This window comes from Phyllobates terribilis, unplaced genomic scaffold (assembly GCF_046119375.1).
Source record: "Phyllobates terribilis strain yellow unplaced genomic scaffold, ASM4611937v1 Scaffold_5__5_contigs__length_657084704, whole genome shotgun sequence".
Taxonomy (NCBI): Eukaryota; Metazoa; Chordata; class Amphibia; order Anura; family Dendrobatidae; genus Phyllobates; species Phyllobates terribilis.
This window is the reverse complement of record NW_027362765.1, coordinates 354625010-354643567: the sequence shown is the minus strand read 5'-3', so window position 1 is coordinate 354643567 and position 18558 is coordinate 354625010. Positions and strand designations below refer to the sequence as shown.

The following is an 18558-nucleotide window of genomic DNA, read 5'->3' as shown; positions in this document are numbered from 1 at the left end:
TACGGATGCGTGCGTCGCCGTGTCATCCCAGTATACGGGTGCGTGCGTCACCGTGTCATCCCAGTATACGGGTGCGTGCGTAACCGTGTCATCCCAGTATACGGGTGCGTGCGTCGCCGTGTCATCCCAGTATGCGGATGCGTGCGTCGCCGTGTCATCCCAGTATACGGGTGCGTGCGTCGCCGTGTCATCCCAGTATGCGGATGCGTGCGTCGCCGTGTCATCCCAGTATACGGATGCGTGCGTCGCCGTGTCATCCCAGTATACGGATGCGTGCGTCGCCGTGTCATCCCAGTATACGGGTGCGTGCGTCGCCGTGTCATCCCAGTATGCGGGTGCGTGCGTCGCCGTGTCATCCCAGTATACGGGTGCGTGCGTCGCCGTGTCATCCCAGTATGCGGGTGCGTGCGTCGCCGTGTCATCCCAGTATACGGGTGCGTGCGTAGCCGTGTCATCTCAGTATACGGGTGCGTGCGTCGCCGTGTCATCCCAGTATACGGGTGCGTGCGTAGCCGTGTCATCTCAGTATACGGGTGCGTGCGTCGCCGTGTCATCCCAGTATACGGGTGCGTGCGTCGCCGTGTCAGTCCAGTATACGGGTGCGTGCATCGCCGTGTCATCCCAGTATGCGGGTGCGTGCGTCGCCGTGTCAGTCCAGTATACGGGTGCGTGCATCGCCATGTCATCCCAGTATATGGGTGCGTGCGTCGCCGTGTCAGTCCAGTATACGGGTACGTGCGTCGCCGTGTCATCCCAGTATGCGGGTGCGTGCGTCGCCGTGTCATCCCAGTATGCGGATGCGTGCGTCGCCGTGTCATCCCAGTATACGGATGCGTGCGTCGCCGTGTCAGTCCAGTATACGGGTACGTGCGTCGCCGTGTCAGTCCAGTATACGGGTGCGTGCGTCGTCGTGTCAGTCCAGTATACGGGTGCGTGCGTCGCCGTGTCAGTCCAGTATGCGGGTACGTGCGTCGCCGTGTCAGTCCAGTATGCGGGTACGTGCGTAGCCGTGTCATCCCAGTATGCGGGTGCGTGCGTCGTCGTGTCAGTCCAGTATACGGGTACGTGCGTCGTCGTGTCAGTCCAGTATACGGGTACGTGCGTCGCCGTGTCAGTCCCATATACGGGTACGTGCGTCGCCGTGTCATTCCCGTATACGGGTACGTGCGTCGCCGTGTCATCCCAGTATACGGGTACGTGCGTCGCCGTGTCATCCCAGTATACGGGTGCGTGCGTCGCCGTGTCATCCCAGTATACGGGTACGTGCGTCGCCGTGTCAGTCCAGTATGCGGGTGCGTGCGTCGTCGTGTCAGTCCAGTATGCGGGTGCGTGCGTCGTCGTGTCAGTCCAGTGTGCGGGTGCGTGCGTCGTCGTGTCATCCCAGTATGCGGGTGCGTGCGTCGCCGTGTCAGTCCAGTATGCGGGTGTGTGCGTCGTCGTGTCAGTCCAGTATGCGGGTGCGTGCGTCGTCGTGTCAGTCCAGTATGCGGGTGCGTGCGTCGTCGTGTCAGTCCAGTATGCGGGTGCGTGCGTCGTCGTGTCAGTCCAGTATGCGGGTGCGTGCGTCGTCGTGTCAGTCCAGTATGCGGGTGCGTGCGTCGTCGTGTCAGTCCAGTATGCGGGTGCGTGCGTCGTCGTGTCATCCCAGTATACGGGTGCGTGCGTCGCCGTGTCAGTCCAGTATGCGGGTGCGTGCGTCGTCGTGTCAGTCCAGTATGCGGGTGCGTGCGTCGTCGTGTCAGTCCAGTATGCGGGTGCGTGCGTCGTCGTGTCATCCCAGTATACGGGTGCGTGCGTCGTCGTGTCATCCCAGTATACGGGTGCGTGCGTCGCCGTGTCATCCCAGTATGCGGGTGCGTGCGTCATCGTGTCAGTCCAGTATGCGGGTGCGTGCGTCGTCGTGTCATCCCAGTATACGGGTGCGTGCGTCGTCGTGTCATCCCAGTATACGGGTGGGTGCGTCGCCGTGTCATCCCAGTATGCGGGTGCGTGCGTCGTCGTGTCAGTCCAGTATGCGGGTGCGTGCGTCGTCGTGTCATCCCAGTATACGGGTGCGTGCGTCGCCGTGTCAGTCCAGTATGCGGGTGCGTGCGTCGTCGTGTCAGTCCAGTATGCGGGTGCGTGCGTCGTCGTGTCAGTCCAGTATGCGGGTGCGTGCGTCGTCGTGTCAGTCCAGTATGCGGGTGCGTGCGTCGTCGTGTCATCCCAGTATACGGGTGCGTGCGTCGTCGTGTCATCCCAGTATACGGGTGCGTGCGTCGCCGTGTCATCCCAGTATGCGGGTGCGTGCGTCGTCGTGTCAGTCCAGTATGCGGGTGCGTGCGTCGTCGTGTCATCCCAGTATACGGGTGCGTGCGTCGTCGTGTCATCCCAGTATACGGGTGCGTGCGTCGCCGTGTCATCCCAGTATGCGGGTGCGTGCGTCGTCGTGTCAGTCCAGTATGCGGGTGCGTGCGTCGTCGTGTCATCCCAGTATACGGGTGCGTGCGTCGTCGTGTCATCCCAGTATGCGGGTGCGTGCGTCGTCGTGTCAGTCCAGTATGCGGGTGCGTGCGTCGTCGTGTCATCCCAGTATGCGGGTGCGTGCGTCGTCGTGTCATCCCAGTATATGGGTGCGTGCGTCGTCGTGTCAGTCCAGTATGCGGGTGCGTGCGTCGTCGTGTCATCCCAGTATGCGGGTGCGTGCGTCGTCGTGTCAGTCCAGTATGCGGGTGCGTGCGTCGTCGTGTCATCCCAGTATACGGGTGCGTGCGTCGCCGTGTCAGTCCCGTATACAGGTATGTGCGTCGCCGTGTCATTCCCGTATACGGGTACGTGCGGAGGCTCAGGATTTCCTGCTGACACTAAGGAGCAGACGCAGCGACCACCATAGAGAGCGGGAGGGAGATGAGCCGCCATTAGTGTTCACTGCGCTGATTGGTGGAGAAGAAGTCAGCGGGAGCTGCTCTGCCAATAAGAGAGCAGCTCCGCTCAGGAGGGAAGACGCCTCACTGGTGCCGCCGCGGCTCTGCTGTCTGATGAGGACACTGGAACGAGAGAACTTATATGGTGCTGAAGACCCTGCGCGGCGGACTCAGGTGTTGGGGGGCTTGTGGAAGTGCGCAGCTAGGACCCCTGAGAGACGCGAGCGCTGTGCATGGCCGACAAACTGCCCGGGTGACCTGAAGCTGCCGGGGCCCCAGGATCCGCTGTGAACGGAAATATCACAATATGCCGGGGATCGGCCGAGAGAGATCAGCGGCTCCAGCAAATCAGCGTCTGTCTATCAAATCTCTGTCTATCCTCTATCTATCATCTACCTATTATCTATCATCTATCTATCTATTATCTATCATCTATCTATTATCTATCTAATATCTATCTATCATCTATCTATCATCTATCATCTATCTATTATCTATCTATCATCTATCTATCATCTATCTATTATCTATCTATTATCTATCATCTATCTATTATCTATCTATTATCTATCATCTATCTATTATCTATCTATCATCTATTATCTATCTATCATCTATCTATTATCTATCATCTATCTATCATCTATCTATTATCTATCTATTATCTATCATCTATCTATTATCTATCTATTATCTATCATCTATCTATCATCTATCTATCATCTATCTATTATCTATCTATTATCTATCTATCATCTATCTATTATCTATCTATCATATATCTATCATATATCTATCATCTATCTATTATCTATCTATCATCTATCCTCTATTATCTATCATATATCTATAATCTATTATCTATCTATTATCTATCTATCATCTATCTATTATCTATCTATCATCTATCTATTATATATCTATCATCTATCTATTATCTATCTATCATCTATCCTCTATCTATTATCTATCTATTATCTAGCTATTATCTATAATCTATTATCTATCTATCATCTATCTATTATCTATCTATTATATATCTATCTATTATCTATCTATCATCTATCCTCTATCTATTATCTATCTATTATCTAGCTATTATCTATAATCTATTATCTATCTATCATCTATCTATTATCTATCTATCATCTATCTATTATCTATCTATTATATATCTATCTATTATCTATCTATCATCTATCCTCTATCTATTATCTATCTATTATCTATCTATTATCTATAATCTATTATCTATCTATCATCTATCTATCATCTATCTATTATCTATCATCTATCTATTTATCATCTATCATCTATTATCTATAATCTATTATCAATAGATAATAGATAGATATAGATAATAGATGATGATAAATAGATAGATGATAGATAATAGATGATAGATAGATAATAGATAGATAATAAATAGATAGATTATATCTATCTATCATCTATTATCTATCATCTATCTATTTATCATCTATCATCTATCTATTATCTATAATCTATTATCTATATCTATCTATTATCTATTGATAATAGATTATAGATAATAGATGATAGATGATAAATAGATAGATGATAGATAATAGATAGATAATAGATAATAGATAGATGATAGATAGATGATAGATAATAGATAGATAACAGATAGATAATAGATAGATATAATCTATCTATTTATTATCTATCTATTATCTATCTGTTATCTATCTATTATCTATCATCTATCTATTATCTATCATCTATCTATCATCTATCCTCTATCTATTATCTATCTATTATCTAGCTATTATCTATCATCTATCTATTATCTATCATCTATCTATCATCTATCTATTATCTATCATCTATCTGTTATCTATCTGTTATCTATCTATTATCTATCATCTATTATCTATCATCTATCTATTATCTATCTATTATCTATCTATTATCTAGCTATTATCTATAATCTATTATCTATCTATCATCTATCTATTATCTATCTATTATATATCTATCTATTATCTATCTATCATCTATCCTCTATCTATTATCTATCTATTATCTATCTATTATCTATAATCTATTATCTATCTATCATCTATCTATCATCTATCTATCATCTATCTATTATCTATCATCTATCTATTTATCATCTATCATCTATTATCTATAATCTATTATCAATAGATAATAGATAGATATAGATAATAGATGATGATAAATAGATAGATGATAGATAATAGATGATAGATAGATAATAGATAGATAATAAATAGATTATATCTATCTATCATCTATTATCTATCATCTATCTATTTATCATCTATCATCTATCTATTATCTATAATCTATTATCTATATCTATCTATTATCTATTGATAATAGATTATAGATAATAGATGATAGATGATAAATAGATAGATGATAGATGATAGATAATAGATAGATGATAGATAGATGATAGATAATAGATAGATAACAGATAGATAATAGATAGATATAATCTATCTATTTATTATCTATCTATTATCTATCTGTTATCTATCTATTATCTATCATCTATCTATTATCTATCATCTATCTATCATCTATCTATTATCTATCATCTATCTGTTATCTATCTGTTATCTATCTGTTATCTATCTGTTATCTATCTATTATCTATCATCTATTATCTATCATCTATCTATTATCTATCTATTATCTATCTATTATCTAGCTATTATCTATAATCTATTATCTATCTATCATCTATCTATTATCTATCTATTATATATCTATCTATTATCTATCTATCATCTATCCTCTATCTATTATCTATCTATTATCTAGCTATTATCTATAATCTATTATCTATCTATCATCTATCTATTATCTATCTATCATCTATCTATTATCTATCTATTATATATCTATCTATTATCTATCTATCATCTATCCTCTATCTATTATCTATCTATTATCTATCTATTATCTATAATCTATTATCTATCTATCATCTATCTATCATCTATCTATTATCTATCATCTATCTATTTATCATCTATCATCTATTATCTATAATCTATTATCAATAGATAATAGATAGATATAGATAATAGATGATGATAAATAGATAGATGATAGATAATAGATGATAGATAGATAATAGATAGATAATAAATAGATTATATCTATCTATCATCTATTATCTATCATCTATCTATTTATCATCTATCATCTATCTATTATCTATAATCTATTATCTATATCTATCTATTATCTATTGATAATAGATTATAGATAATAGATGATAGATGATAAATAGATGATAGATGATAAATAGATAGATGATAGATAATAGATAGATGATAGATAGATGATAGATAATAGATAGATAACAGATAGATAATAGATAGATATAATCTATCTATTTATTATCTATCTATTATCTATCTGTTATCTATCTATTATCTATCATCTATCTATTATCTATCATCTATCTATCATCTATCCTCTATCTATTATCTATCTATTATCTAGCTATTATCTATCATCTATCTATTATCTATCATCTATCTATCATCTATCTATTATCTATCATCTATCTGTTATCTATCTGTTATCTATCTATTATCTATCATCTATTATCTATCATCTATCTATTATCTATCTATTATCTAGCTATTATCTATAATCTATTATCTATCTATCATCTATCTATTATCTATCTATCATCTATCTATTATCTATCTATTATATATCTATCTATTATCTATCTATCATCTATCCTCTATCTATTATCTATCTATTATCTATCTATTATCTATAATCTATTATCTATCTATCATCTATCTATCATCTATCTATCATCTATCTATTATCTATCATCTATCTATTTATCATCTATCATCTATTATCTATAATCTATTATCAATAGATAATAGATAGATATAGATAATAGATGATGATAAATAGATAGATGATAGATAATAGATGATAGATAGATAATAGATAGATAATAAATAGATTATATCTATCTATCATCTATTATCTATCATCTATCTATTTATCATCTATCATCTATCTATTATCTATAATCTATTATCTATATCTATCTATTATCTATTGATAATAGATTATAGATAATAGATGATAGATGATAAATAGATAGATGATAGATGATAGATAATAGATAGATGATAGATAGATGATAGATAATAGATAGATTATATCTATCTATTATCTATCTGTTATCTATCTATTATCTATCATCTATCTGTTATCTATCTGTTATCTATCTGTTATCTATCTGTTATCTATCTATTATCTATCATCTATTATCTATCATCTATCTATTATCTATCTATTATCTATCTATCATCTATCTATTATCTATCTATCATCTATCTATCATCTATCTATCATCTATCTGTTATCTATCTATTATCTCTTTATCTTGTATCATTCTGTCTTTGCCTATACAGTTGATACCAGCAGTTTCCATCCACTATATATAAAGACACATCTCCATGTTTTTCTCAATATCTGACATGAGATCAGAATAAACCTTTCCCGTTTTAGGACAATTAGGATTTTACCATAATGTTTAATATTTGCCGAATGCCGGAATAATGAGAGAGAGAGAAGGTTTAAGGCTTTTTATTACTTACTGCAAAGTCAGAAGTTTCCGTCCATTTCATTAGTATTTGGTCCCATTGTCCTTACACTGAATGACTTGGGTCAGACGTTTGGGATCTCCTTCCACAGCTTCTCACAATAGTTGGTGGAATTTGGGCCGATTCTTCCTGACAGATCTGGTGTTACTGATCCAGGTTTGTAGGTCGCTTTGCTCGCAGCCTTTTCAGCTTTGCACATGCATTTTCTATAGGATTGAGATCAGGGCTTTCTGATGGCCGCTCCAAAACATAGACTTTGTTATCCTTAAGCCACTTTACCATTTTGGCAGTATGCTCCGGGTCATTGTCTATTTGGAAGACCCATTTCCACTCAAGCTTTAACTTTCTGGCTGATGTCTTCAGATGTTGCTTCAGTATTGCCACATAATCTTCTTTTCTCATGATGCCATCTATTTTGTGAAGTGCACCAGTCCCTCCTGCAGCAAAGCAACCCCACAACATGATGCTCCCACCCCCGTGTTTCACAGTTGGGATGGTGTTCTTAGGCTTCCAAGCTTCTCCCTTTTTCCTCCAAACGTAACGATGGTCATTATGCCCAAAAAGTTAAATTTTAATTTCATCAGACCACAGGACAGGTCTCCAAAAATTAAGGTCTTTGTTCCTGTGTGCACTTGCAAACATCATTAATCTGGCTTTTTTATGTTTCTTTTGGAGTAATGGCTTCTTCCTGGCAGAGTGGCCTTTCAGCCTATGTTGATACAGTACTTGTTTCACTGTGGTTATTGACACAATCTTACCAGCTTCCGCCATCATCTTCACAAGGTCTTTTGCTTTTGTCCTTGGTTGGTATGCACATGTCAGACCAAAGCACGTTCATCTCTGGGACACAGAACCAGTCTCCTTCCTGAGCGGTATGATAGTGTCAAGGGTGTGTCCGAAGTGATAGACAGTCGCCCTGCAGTTGGTTGCAGGAGATCTCTACGTTTGGCATTACAGACACCTTCTTAGAGGCTGTCTCTCTAGGACCCAGCGGCTACCTTCCTCTGGCTTATTAACACCCTGGCCTGTGTGTATAAATACCTGCAGTCTGCAAGAGGGAGGTGCCAGCGATACTCATTACCCTTTGTGAAGGCTCGAAGCAAGTGCATTACTTCATCCTCTCTGGAGCTTTGAGGATGGGTGTTTCTCTCTCTAAAGTCGACTAAAAGCTAAGCTATCTTCCCTTGTTTGTTCCCCCTTGTTGTCTTCTGTGGTCAGTGTGGATCCACTAGCGCTCATTCCCCCTCCCTTCCCTAGCCAGAGCTTAACGCCAGGGAAAGACAGGGCGAGGTTCCTGTGCGGCGATTGGTGAAGAACCAATATAGGGACATTAGTGGAGACAGGGTATTAGATCAGCCTAGGAGTTCTCAACTACCGCCTTTCCCTAGAGTCTGGGCTCCCTTTACCCCCTTCCCTTCGTGTTGCACTTAGTCTTTCCTACACCTTGCGTGACATTATCGCCGGCTGAGCACATTTTGAAAAGGGGAAAAAAAAAACTGACACTTTTTTTTTTTTGGGCGTGTTTTTTTTTTCTTTTCTCCTTGGTATGGGTTCAGTTGCAAAGCTTGCCGAGCGGCTGCGCAGACTGTCCAAGGAGGTGAATGACCTCCACTGTGAGGTTCAGCAGTGGCTACAAGTTGCTAATGTAGGGGTCTCTGCAGGTAGGCCTGTCCAGCCTGAACCCAAGGTTGCCCTCCCGGACAGGAGTTCAGGAGGTAGGGACACGTTTTTTGTTTTCAAGGAGGCCTGCAAACTGTATTTTAAACTTTGTCCTTACTCCTCTGGAAATGATGAGCAACGGGTTGGAATTGTGATCTCTCTACTGTAGGGAAAACCTCAGTCGTGGGTGTTTTCCTTACCGCAGGATTCGGTTTGTCTCCAGTCTGTGGAGGGGTTTTTCGGGGCTCTGGCCCTCATCCATTATGACCCTAACCGAGTCGCCTCGGCTGAGTCTAGGCTCCGTCGCCTTCAGCAGGGGGAAATCTGTCCCTGGAGAAGTATAGTTTGGAATTCCGTAGATGGGCAACGGGTTCCAAATGGAAGGACTCAGGCCTTAGAAGTCAATTTTGTGAGGGTCTTACTGGAAGGTTGAAAGATGCCTTGGCTGTATTGAAACCCCTCAGTCCTTGGAGGCTGCCATGTCGTTGGCCATACATCTTGATAGACGCCTTCTGGATAGATGGGTGAGACCACCTTCTCCGGGGCCTTCTTGTCGGGGTTGTGTACCTCTGCCGGGAGAGCGGTCTGGCGGTGAACCAGTACTGGGGGAGGTGGAGGAACCCATGCAGTTAGGGGGGTGTCTCTACATCATACATCTCCCCGGAGATTCGCAAGAAAAAAGGCGTATGGTAAAAAAGGATATTTTGTTGGGACCTGTCCTTCAATTCCTAAACAAAAGGAGACTCGATTAACTCTTGGTAGTCTGGAGTTGGATAAACAAGGGATGCATTTGTTGCCAACCTGCAGTTCCCGGTTTGTCCTGATGGCAGAGGTGGTGCTAGAGAGCAAAACCGAGAAAATTTCTGTGTTTGTTGACAGTGGAGCTGGAGTCTGCATGGTTGATTCTGAGTTTGTGAAAACTCATGGTCTTTCTTGCTGTACTTTAGCTGAACCTATTTCCATCTTTGCCATCGACTCGGCGCTACTGGCTCAGAAAGCATTTACTCAGATTGTACACAATGTGAAACTGAGGGTGGGGTCAGTTGACTGTGAAATAATCCCTTGCTATGTCCTTGACAATCTTCCCACACCTATTGTTTTGGGCATTCCTTGGCTTGTTAAACATAATCCATTGGTGGATTGGCAAACCGGGGAGATTATTGAATGGGGAGATTACTGCCATGAGAACTGCTTAGATATTTCCATTGCTGCTGTCTCTACGGGGATATCGCCTGCTTTTCTGTCTGGTTTTGAGGACATTTTTTCTGAGAGGTGGTGTCAGGATTTGCCTCCTCATCGTGCTTATGACTGTCCTATTAACCTGACCCCCGGAGCTAAACGACCAAAGTCCAGACTGTATAATGTTTCTGGCCCTGAGAGACAAGCCATGAAGGATTTCATTGCGGAAAGTCTGGAGAAGGGACATATCAGACCCTCATCTTCGCCCGTGGCGGCAGGGTTCTTCTTTGTGAAGAAAAAATATGGTGGTCTACGTCCCTGTTTAGATTTCCGGGAATTAAATCAAATTACCATGCAAGATCCATACCCTCTTCCTCTGATTCCTGATTTGTTCAGCCAGGTTGTGGGAGCTAAGGTATTCTCCAAGTTGGATTTAAGGGGAGCCTACAACCTGGTTAGAACCAGAGAAGGGGATGAATGGAAGACAGCGTTCAATACCCCGGAAGGACATTTCGAGAGTCTGGTTATGCCTTTCGGTTTAACCAATGCACCTGCGGTGTTCCAGCATTTCATAAATGATATTTTCCATCATTTGGTGGGCAGGTTTGTGGTGATCTATCTGGACGATATTTTGGTTTACTCACCTGATTTGGAGACCCATCGGGGGCATGTTAAGGAGGTGCTCCAGATATTAAGGGATAAACTTTATGCCAAACTGGAAAAATGTATTTTCGCTGTGCAGTTTTTGTGTACTCGTTGTGATCTTCGGGTTTTTGGAAGGATCCAGAGAAGATCCGTGCAGTCCTTGATTGGGAACGTCCCGAGAACCTGAAGGCTCTACAACGTTTTCTGGGCTTTACTAATCTTTACCGGAAATTCATCCAAAATTACTCAGTAATTGTGAAACCCCTTACTGACATGACTAAGAAGGGGTCTGATTTTTCCAAATGGTCGGATGCCTCCCTCCAGGCTTTTTCTTCCTTAAAGAATCATTTTGCCACTGCACCTATACTAATCTGCGACGCAAAGAAATTAAGGAACATCATAACTCTGTGCTTGCTGGGCATCCAGGTGGTAAGGCTACTGTGGACCTGCTCTCTCGTCGTTTTTGGTGGCCGGGGTTGCATCGGGATGTGCTTGAACACGTATCTGCTTGTAGTATTTACGCGTGTTGTAAGGTTTCGCATACCCGTCCGTCTGGTACTCGACTTCCGCTACCTATCCTTAGTAGGCCATGGACACACTTGTCCATGGATTTATTACTGACCTACCGGTTTCTGCAGGCAAAACGATGGCTTTGGTGGTTGTAAATACAGTAAAATGGTTCACTTCGTCGCATCCCTGCACTTCCCAGGTGTTCATAAATGAGATTGTGAAGCTTCACTGGGTTCCCTCCGATGTGGTGTCAGACCGGGGAACCCAGTTTGTTTCCAAGTTCTGGAAGGCATTCTGTTCTCAACTGGGGGTGCAGCTGTCCTTTTCCTCGGCCTTCCACCCTCAGTCGAATGGTCAGACCGAGCGGGTCAATCAGAACTTGGAGACATACCTCACTTGTTTCGTCTCCGAAAATCAGGAGAATTGGGCATCTTACTTACTGCTGGCAGAATTTGCCATTAATAATCATCGGTGCATACGGTTATCACCCACAGTTCAGGAGTTCCTGAGGAGGAACGGTTTGCTTTGTCGCTCTCCTCGGTGTGGCAGGATGTGCTGAATAATTTAAAGATCATGGGAGACAGGTATAAACGTATGGCTGACAGAAAATGCTTGCCAGGTCCGAATGTGAATGACTTTGTGTGGTTGTCTACCAGGAATATAAGATTGAAAGTTTCTTCTTGGAAGCTGGGACCTAGGTTTATTGGTCCCTATAAAATAACCGCCATCATTAACCCAGCAGCGTTTCGTCTTGAACTTCCTCAGGCCCTTAAGGTCCACATCGTGTCCCATAGGTCCTTACTCAAAAAGTATGTGGAACCTCTTGAGCTCTCGCCTCTACCACCAGTAATGGTTGATGGTAATCTGGAGTTCCAGAATTCAAGGATTCTTATCTCCAGCGTCGATCCCTACAATACTTGGTGCACTGAATGGGTTATGGTCCAGAGGAGAGGATGTGGGTTTCTGCATCAGAGGTGAACGCTCAGTTTGGTTCTTTCATTCCACACCTCTTATCCTAAGCAACCCGGTCCTGAGTGTCCAGAGGCCACTCGTAGAGGAGGGGGGACTGTCACGGGTGTGTCAGAGGTGACACACGCCAGTCGCCCTACTGTTGGTTGCAGGAGATCTCTACGTTTGGCATTACAGACATCTTCTTAGTGGCCGTCTCCCTAGGACCGAGCGGCTACCTTACTCTGGCTAACTAACATCCTGGCTTGGGTATATAAATACCTGCTGCCTGCGAGAGGGAGGTGCAACCGATATTCATTACCCTTTGTGAAGGCTTGGAGCAAGTGCATTACTTCATCCTCTCTGAAGCTTTGAGGACGGGTGTTCATCTCTCTGAAGTCAACTAAAAGCTAAGCTATCTTCCCTTGTTTGTCCCCCCTTGTTGTCTTTAGTGGTCAGTGGGCATCGACTAGCGCTCATCCCCCCCTCCCTTCCCTAGCCAGGGCTTAACGCCAGGGAAAGACAGGGCGAGGTTCGTGTGCGGCAATTGGTGAAGAACCAATATAGGGACGTTAGTGGAGACAGGGTGATATCAAATCAGCCTAGGAGGTCTCCATTATCCCCTTTCCCTAGAGTCTGGGCTTCCTTTCCCTCTTCCCTTTGTGTTGCACTAAGTCTTTCCCACACCTTGCATGACCGATGGCTGGACATTCCCATCTTGTTTGTACTTGTGTATAATTGTTTGTACAGATGAACGAGGCTCCTTCAGGTATCTTGAAATTGTACCCAAGGATGAGCCAGCCTTGTGCAAGTCCACAATTCTCTTCCTGATATCTTGGCTGATTTCTTTAGACTTTCACATGATGCTACACAAACAAGCTGTGTGTTTCAGGTGTGAATTAAAATACATCCACAGGTGTGTCTCTAATTAACTCAGATGTTGCCAAAAAAACTATCAGAAGCTTCCAAACACATGACATCATCCTATGGGCCGTCCAGAATTGTTTAAAGGTATAGTAATCTTAGTGTATGTAAAGTTTGACTTTGCAGTAATAAAAATGCCTTAAAATATTCTCTCTCTCTCATTATTCTGGCATTTGGCAAATATTAAAAATGATGGTATAATCCTAATTAACCTAAAACGGGAAAGGTTTATTCTGATTTCATGTCAGATATTGAGAAAAACATGGAGATGTGTCTTTATATATAGTGGATGGAAACTTCTGGTTTCAACTGAATATGTAAATATATATATATATATATATTTACATATACATACACACACACACACACACTTATACAGTCATGGCCGAAAGTGTTGGCACCCTTAAAATTGTTCCAGTAAATTTGCATACTGTCGTATCATCCTGGTATACAGGTGTATGCCGCCATTTTATCGCAATATATACAATGATTAAGGACCATAAAGTCTGAAACGCGGCTGTATATCATCTCCCCTCGTGGGGTTTGTGACTTTTTGTGCATATGTTTTTTAAAATATTTTTCCAATAAAAGATTATTGATTTTAAAGAAGACGTCTGGATGCTGGATCTATCCTTGCTTTTTCCTGATCATCGCAATACATCGGTGAGCACCGTTGTCTCAGCACAGTATACGGGTGCGCGCTGTAGTATCGCAGTATACGGGTGCACATGCTGTCGTCTCAGCACAGTATACGGGTGTGTGCTGTAGTATCGCAGTATACGGGTGCACATGCTGTCGTCTCAGCACAGTATACGGGTGTGTGCTGTAGTATCGCAGTATACGGGTGCACATGCTGTCGTCTCAGCACAGTATACGGGTGTGTGCTGTAGTATCGCAGTATACGGGTGCACATGCTGTCGTCTCAGCACAGTATACGGGTGCACACTGTAGTATCTCAGTATACGGGTGCACATGCTGTTGTCTCAGCACAGTATACGGGTGCGCACTGTAGTATCGCAGTATACGGGTGCACGTGCTATCGTCTCAGCACAGTATACGGGTGCGCACTGTAGTATCGCAGTATTCGGGTGTACATGCTGTCGTCTCACTACAGTGCGCACCCGTATACTGTGCTGAGACGACAGCACGTGCACCCGTATACTGCGATACTACAGCACACACCCGTATACTGTGCTGAGACGACAGGATGTGCACCCGTATACTGCGATACTACAGTGCGCACCCGTATACTGTGCTGAGACGACAGCATGTGCACCCGTATACTGCGATACTACAGCACACACCCGTATACTGTGCTGAGACGACAGCATGTGCACCCGTATACTGTGCTGAGACGACAGCATGTGCACCCGTATACTGCGAAACTACAGTGTGCACCCGTATACTGCGATACTACAGTGCGCACCCGTATACTGTGCTGAGACGACAGCACATGCACCCGTATACTGCGATACTACAGCACACACCCATATACTGTGCTATCGCAGTATACGGGTGCATGTGCTGTCGTTTCAGCACAGTATACAGGTGCGCACTGTAGTATCGCAGTATACGGGTGCACGTGCTGTCGTCTCAGCACAGTATACGGGTGCACACTGTAGTATCGCAGTATACGGGTGCGCGCTGTAGTTTCGCAGTATACGGGTGCACATGCTGTCGTCTCAGCACAGTATACGGGTGTGTGCTGTAGTATCGCAGTATACGGGTGCACATGCTGTTGTCTCAGCACAGTATATGGGTGCGCACTGTAGTATCGCAGTATACAGGTGCACATGCTGTCGTCTCAGCACAGTATACGGGTGCGCACTGTAGTATCGCAGTATACGGGTGCACATGCTGTCGTCTCAGCACAGTATACGGATGTGTGCTGTAGTATCGCAGTATACGGGTGCACATGCTGTCGTCTCAGCACAGTATACGGGTGCACACTGTAGTATCTCAGTATACGGGTGCACATGCTGTTGTCTCAGCACAGTATACGGGTGCGCACTGTAGTATCGCAGTATACGGGTGCACGTGCTATCGTCTCAGCACAGTATACGGGTGCGCACTGTAGTATCGCAGTATTCGGGTGTACATGCTGTCGTCTCACTACAGTGCGCACCCGTATACTGTGCTGAGACGACAGCACGTGCACCCGTATACTGCGATACTACAGCACACACCCGTATACTGTGCTGAGACGACAGGATGTGCACCCGTATACTGCGATACTACAGTGCGCACCCGTATACTGTGCTGAGACGACAGCATGTGCACCCGTATACTGCGATACTACAGCACACACCCGTATACTGTGCTGAGACGACAGCATGTGCACCCGTATACTGTGCTGAGACGACAGCATGTGCACCCGTATACTGCGAAACTACAGTGTGCACCCGTATACTGCGATACTACAGTGCGCACCCGTATACTGTGCTGAGACGACAGCACATGCACCCGTATACTGCGATACTACAGCACACACCCATATACTGTGCTATCGCAGTATACGGGTGCATGTGCTGTCGTTTCAGCACAGTATACAGGTGCGCACTGTAGTATCGCAGTATACGGGTGCACGTGCTGTCGTCTCAGCACAGTATACGGGTGCACACTGTAGTATCGCAGTATACGGGTGCGCGCTGTAGTTTCGCAGTATACGGGTGCACATGCTGTCGTCTCAGCACAGTATACGGGTGTGTGCTGTAGTATCGCAGTATACGGGTGCACATGCTGTTGTCTCAGCACAGTATACGGGTGCACACTGTAGTATCGCAGTATACAGGTGCACATGCTGTCGTCTCAGCACAGTATACGGGTGCGCACTGTAGTATCGCAGTATACGGGTGCACATGCTGTCGTCTCAGCACAGTATACGGATGCGCACTGTAGTATCGCAGTATACGGGTGCACATGCTGTTGTCTCAGCACAGTATACGGGTGCGCACTGTATCGCAGTATACGGGTGCACATGCTGTCGTCTCAACACAGTATACGGATGTGTGCTGTAGTATCGCAGTATACGGGTGCACATGCTGTCGTCTCAGCACAGTATACGGGTGCGCACTGTAGTATCGCAGTATACGGGTGCACATGCTGTCATCTCAGCACAGTATACGGGTGCGTGCTGTAGTATCGCAGTATTCGGGTGCACAATCTGTCATCTCAGCACAGTATACGGGTGCGCTCTGTAGTATCGCAGTATACGGGTGCACATGCTGTCGTCTCAGCACAGTATACGGGTGCACACTGTAGTATCGCAGTATACGGGTGCACATGCTGTCGTCTCAGCACAGTATACGGATGTGTGCTGTAGTATCGCAGTATACGGGTGCACACTGTAGTATCGCAGTATACGGGTGCACATGCTGTCGTCTCAGCACAGTATACGGATGTGTGCTGTAGTATCGCAGTATACGGGTGCACATGCTGTCATCTCAGCACAGTATACGGGTGCACACTGTAGTATCGCAGTATACGGGTGCACATGCTGTCGTCTCAGCACAGTATACGGATGTGTGCTGTAGTATCGCAGTATACGGGTGCACACTGTAGTATCGCAGTATACGGGTGCACATGCTGTCGTCTCAGCACAGTATACGGATGTGTGCTGTAGTATCGCAGTATACGGGTGCACATGCTGTCGTCTCAGCACAGTATACGGATGTGTGCTGTAGTATCGCAGTATACGGGTGCACATGCTGTCATCTCAGCACAGTATACGGGTGCACGCTGTAGTATCGCAGTATACGGGTGCACATGCTGTCGTCTCAGCACAGTATACGGATGTGTGCTGTAGTATCGCAGTATACGGGTGCACATGCTGTCATCTCAGCACAGTATACGGGTGCACGCTGTAGTATCGCAGTATACGGGTGCACATGCTGTCGTCTCAGCACAGTATACGGATGTGTGCTGTAGTATCGCAGTATACGGGTGCACATGCTGTCGTCTCAGCACAGTATATGGGTGTGTGCTGTAGTATCGCAGTATACGGGTGCACATGCTGTCGTCTCAACACAGTATACGGGTGCACGCTGTAGTATCTCAGTATACGGGTGCACATGCTGTCGTCTCAACACAGTATACGGGTGCGCTCTGTAGTATCGCAGTATACGGGTGCACATGCTGTCGTCTCAGCACAGTATACGGATGTGTGCTGTAGTATCGCAGTATACGGGTGCACATGCTGTCGTCTCAGCACAGTATACGGGTGCACGCTGTAGTATCGCAGTATACGGGTGTGCGCTGTGGGTTACGGTGGCTGTACCTGTGCAGGCGGTGATGCTTTCCTTCAGCTCCCGCCGCTCCCTGCGCAGTTGCGCCAGTTGTTCCCGCAGATCCTCTCGCTCTTTCTCCAGCTTCTCTTTCACCTCGGTGAATTTTCTGGCTTCGGCTTCGGTTCGGTTCTTCCCCAATTTGCTTTCAATGGCTGAAAGAGAAGGAAGAATAAAGCCACAGTGGTCTGTCCGCCGCATTCACACCTTGGAGGCGTCCGTAAGGAGTGGTGCGCTTCCTCCTGTACTTTACCATGTTCTAAGGAACTTTATCAACTCTTCTTCATTGTGAAAGTCTCTGCTGTCAGTGAATGGGAGCATTCTTATAAAGATGCCCGACCTCCGTCCCCCTGTCCCCACACGGCCAATCTGCTCCAGCACTGGACGGACATGGAAGCTCCAGAAGCCACAAACATAATGTCAGCATCCGGCTCACACGATTCATGAGGGCAGGTTTGTGTCCTCAGCCGCTCACCTGGACTGGACACTTTGTGCTTCTCCATCTTGCTTTTCCCCAGCAGTGGACTGGAGACGGCGCTGGTCTTCACCTGTAGATCCACCACCGTTTCTTCTGGGCGATGATTGATGTCCTGTAGAATAAGAAAAAGTCCAAATTCAGGTGTCAAAGGGTAAATGGTACCATCCGCCTGCTGCGCAGCATCGTCTGCTCCTCTCGCCTCGTCCTCCCGCCTGCTGCGCAGCGCCGTCTGCTCCTCCCGCATGTTCCTCCCGCCTGCTGCGCAGCATCGTCTGCTCCTCTCGCATGTTCCTCCCGCCTGCTGCGCAGCGCCGTCTGCTCCTCCCGCATGTTCCTCCCGCCTGCTGCGCAGCATCATCTGCTCCTCTCGCCTGGTCCTCCCG

At 45.1% G+C, this 18558-nt stretch overlaps 1 protein-coding gene across 1 annotated transcript in view; it reads right to left on the bottom strand.

Annotated features, from left to right (window-relative positions):
* AFAP1L2 (actin filament associated protein 1 like 2) overlaps positions 1-18558 on the bottom strand; it is a 195719-nt gene that overhangs the window by 8537 nt on the left and 168624 nt on the right. The window contains exons 15-16 of the mRNA XM_073684655.1: positions 18173-18287; positions 17691-17852 (exon numbers count right to left, since the gene is read on the bottom strand). Of these exons, the coding sequence (XP_073540756.1) occupies positions 17691-17852; positions 18173-18287 (277 nt within the window). The remainder of the gene's footprint in view (positions 1-17690; positions 17853-18172; positions 18288-18558) is intronic.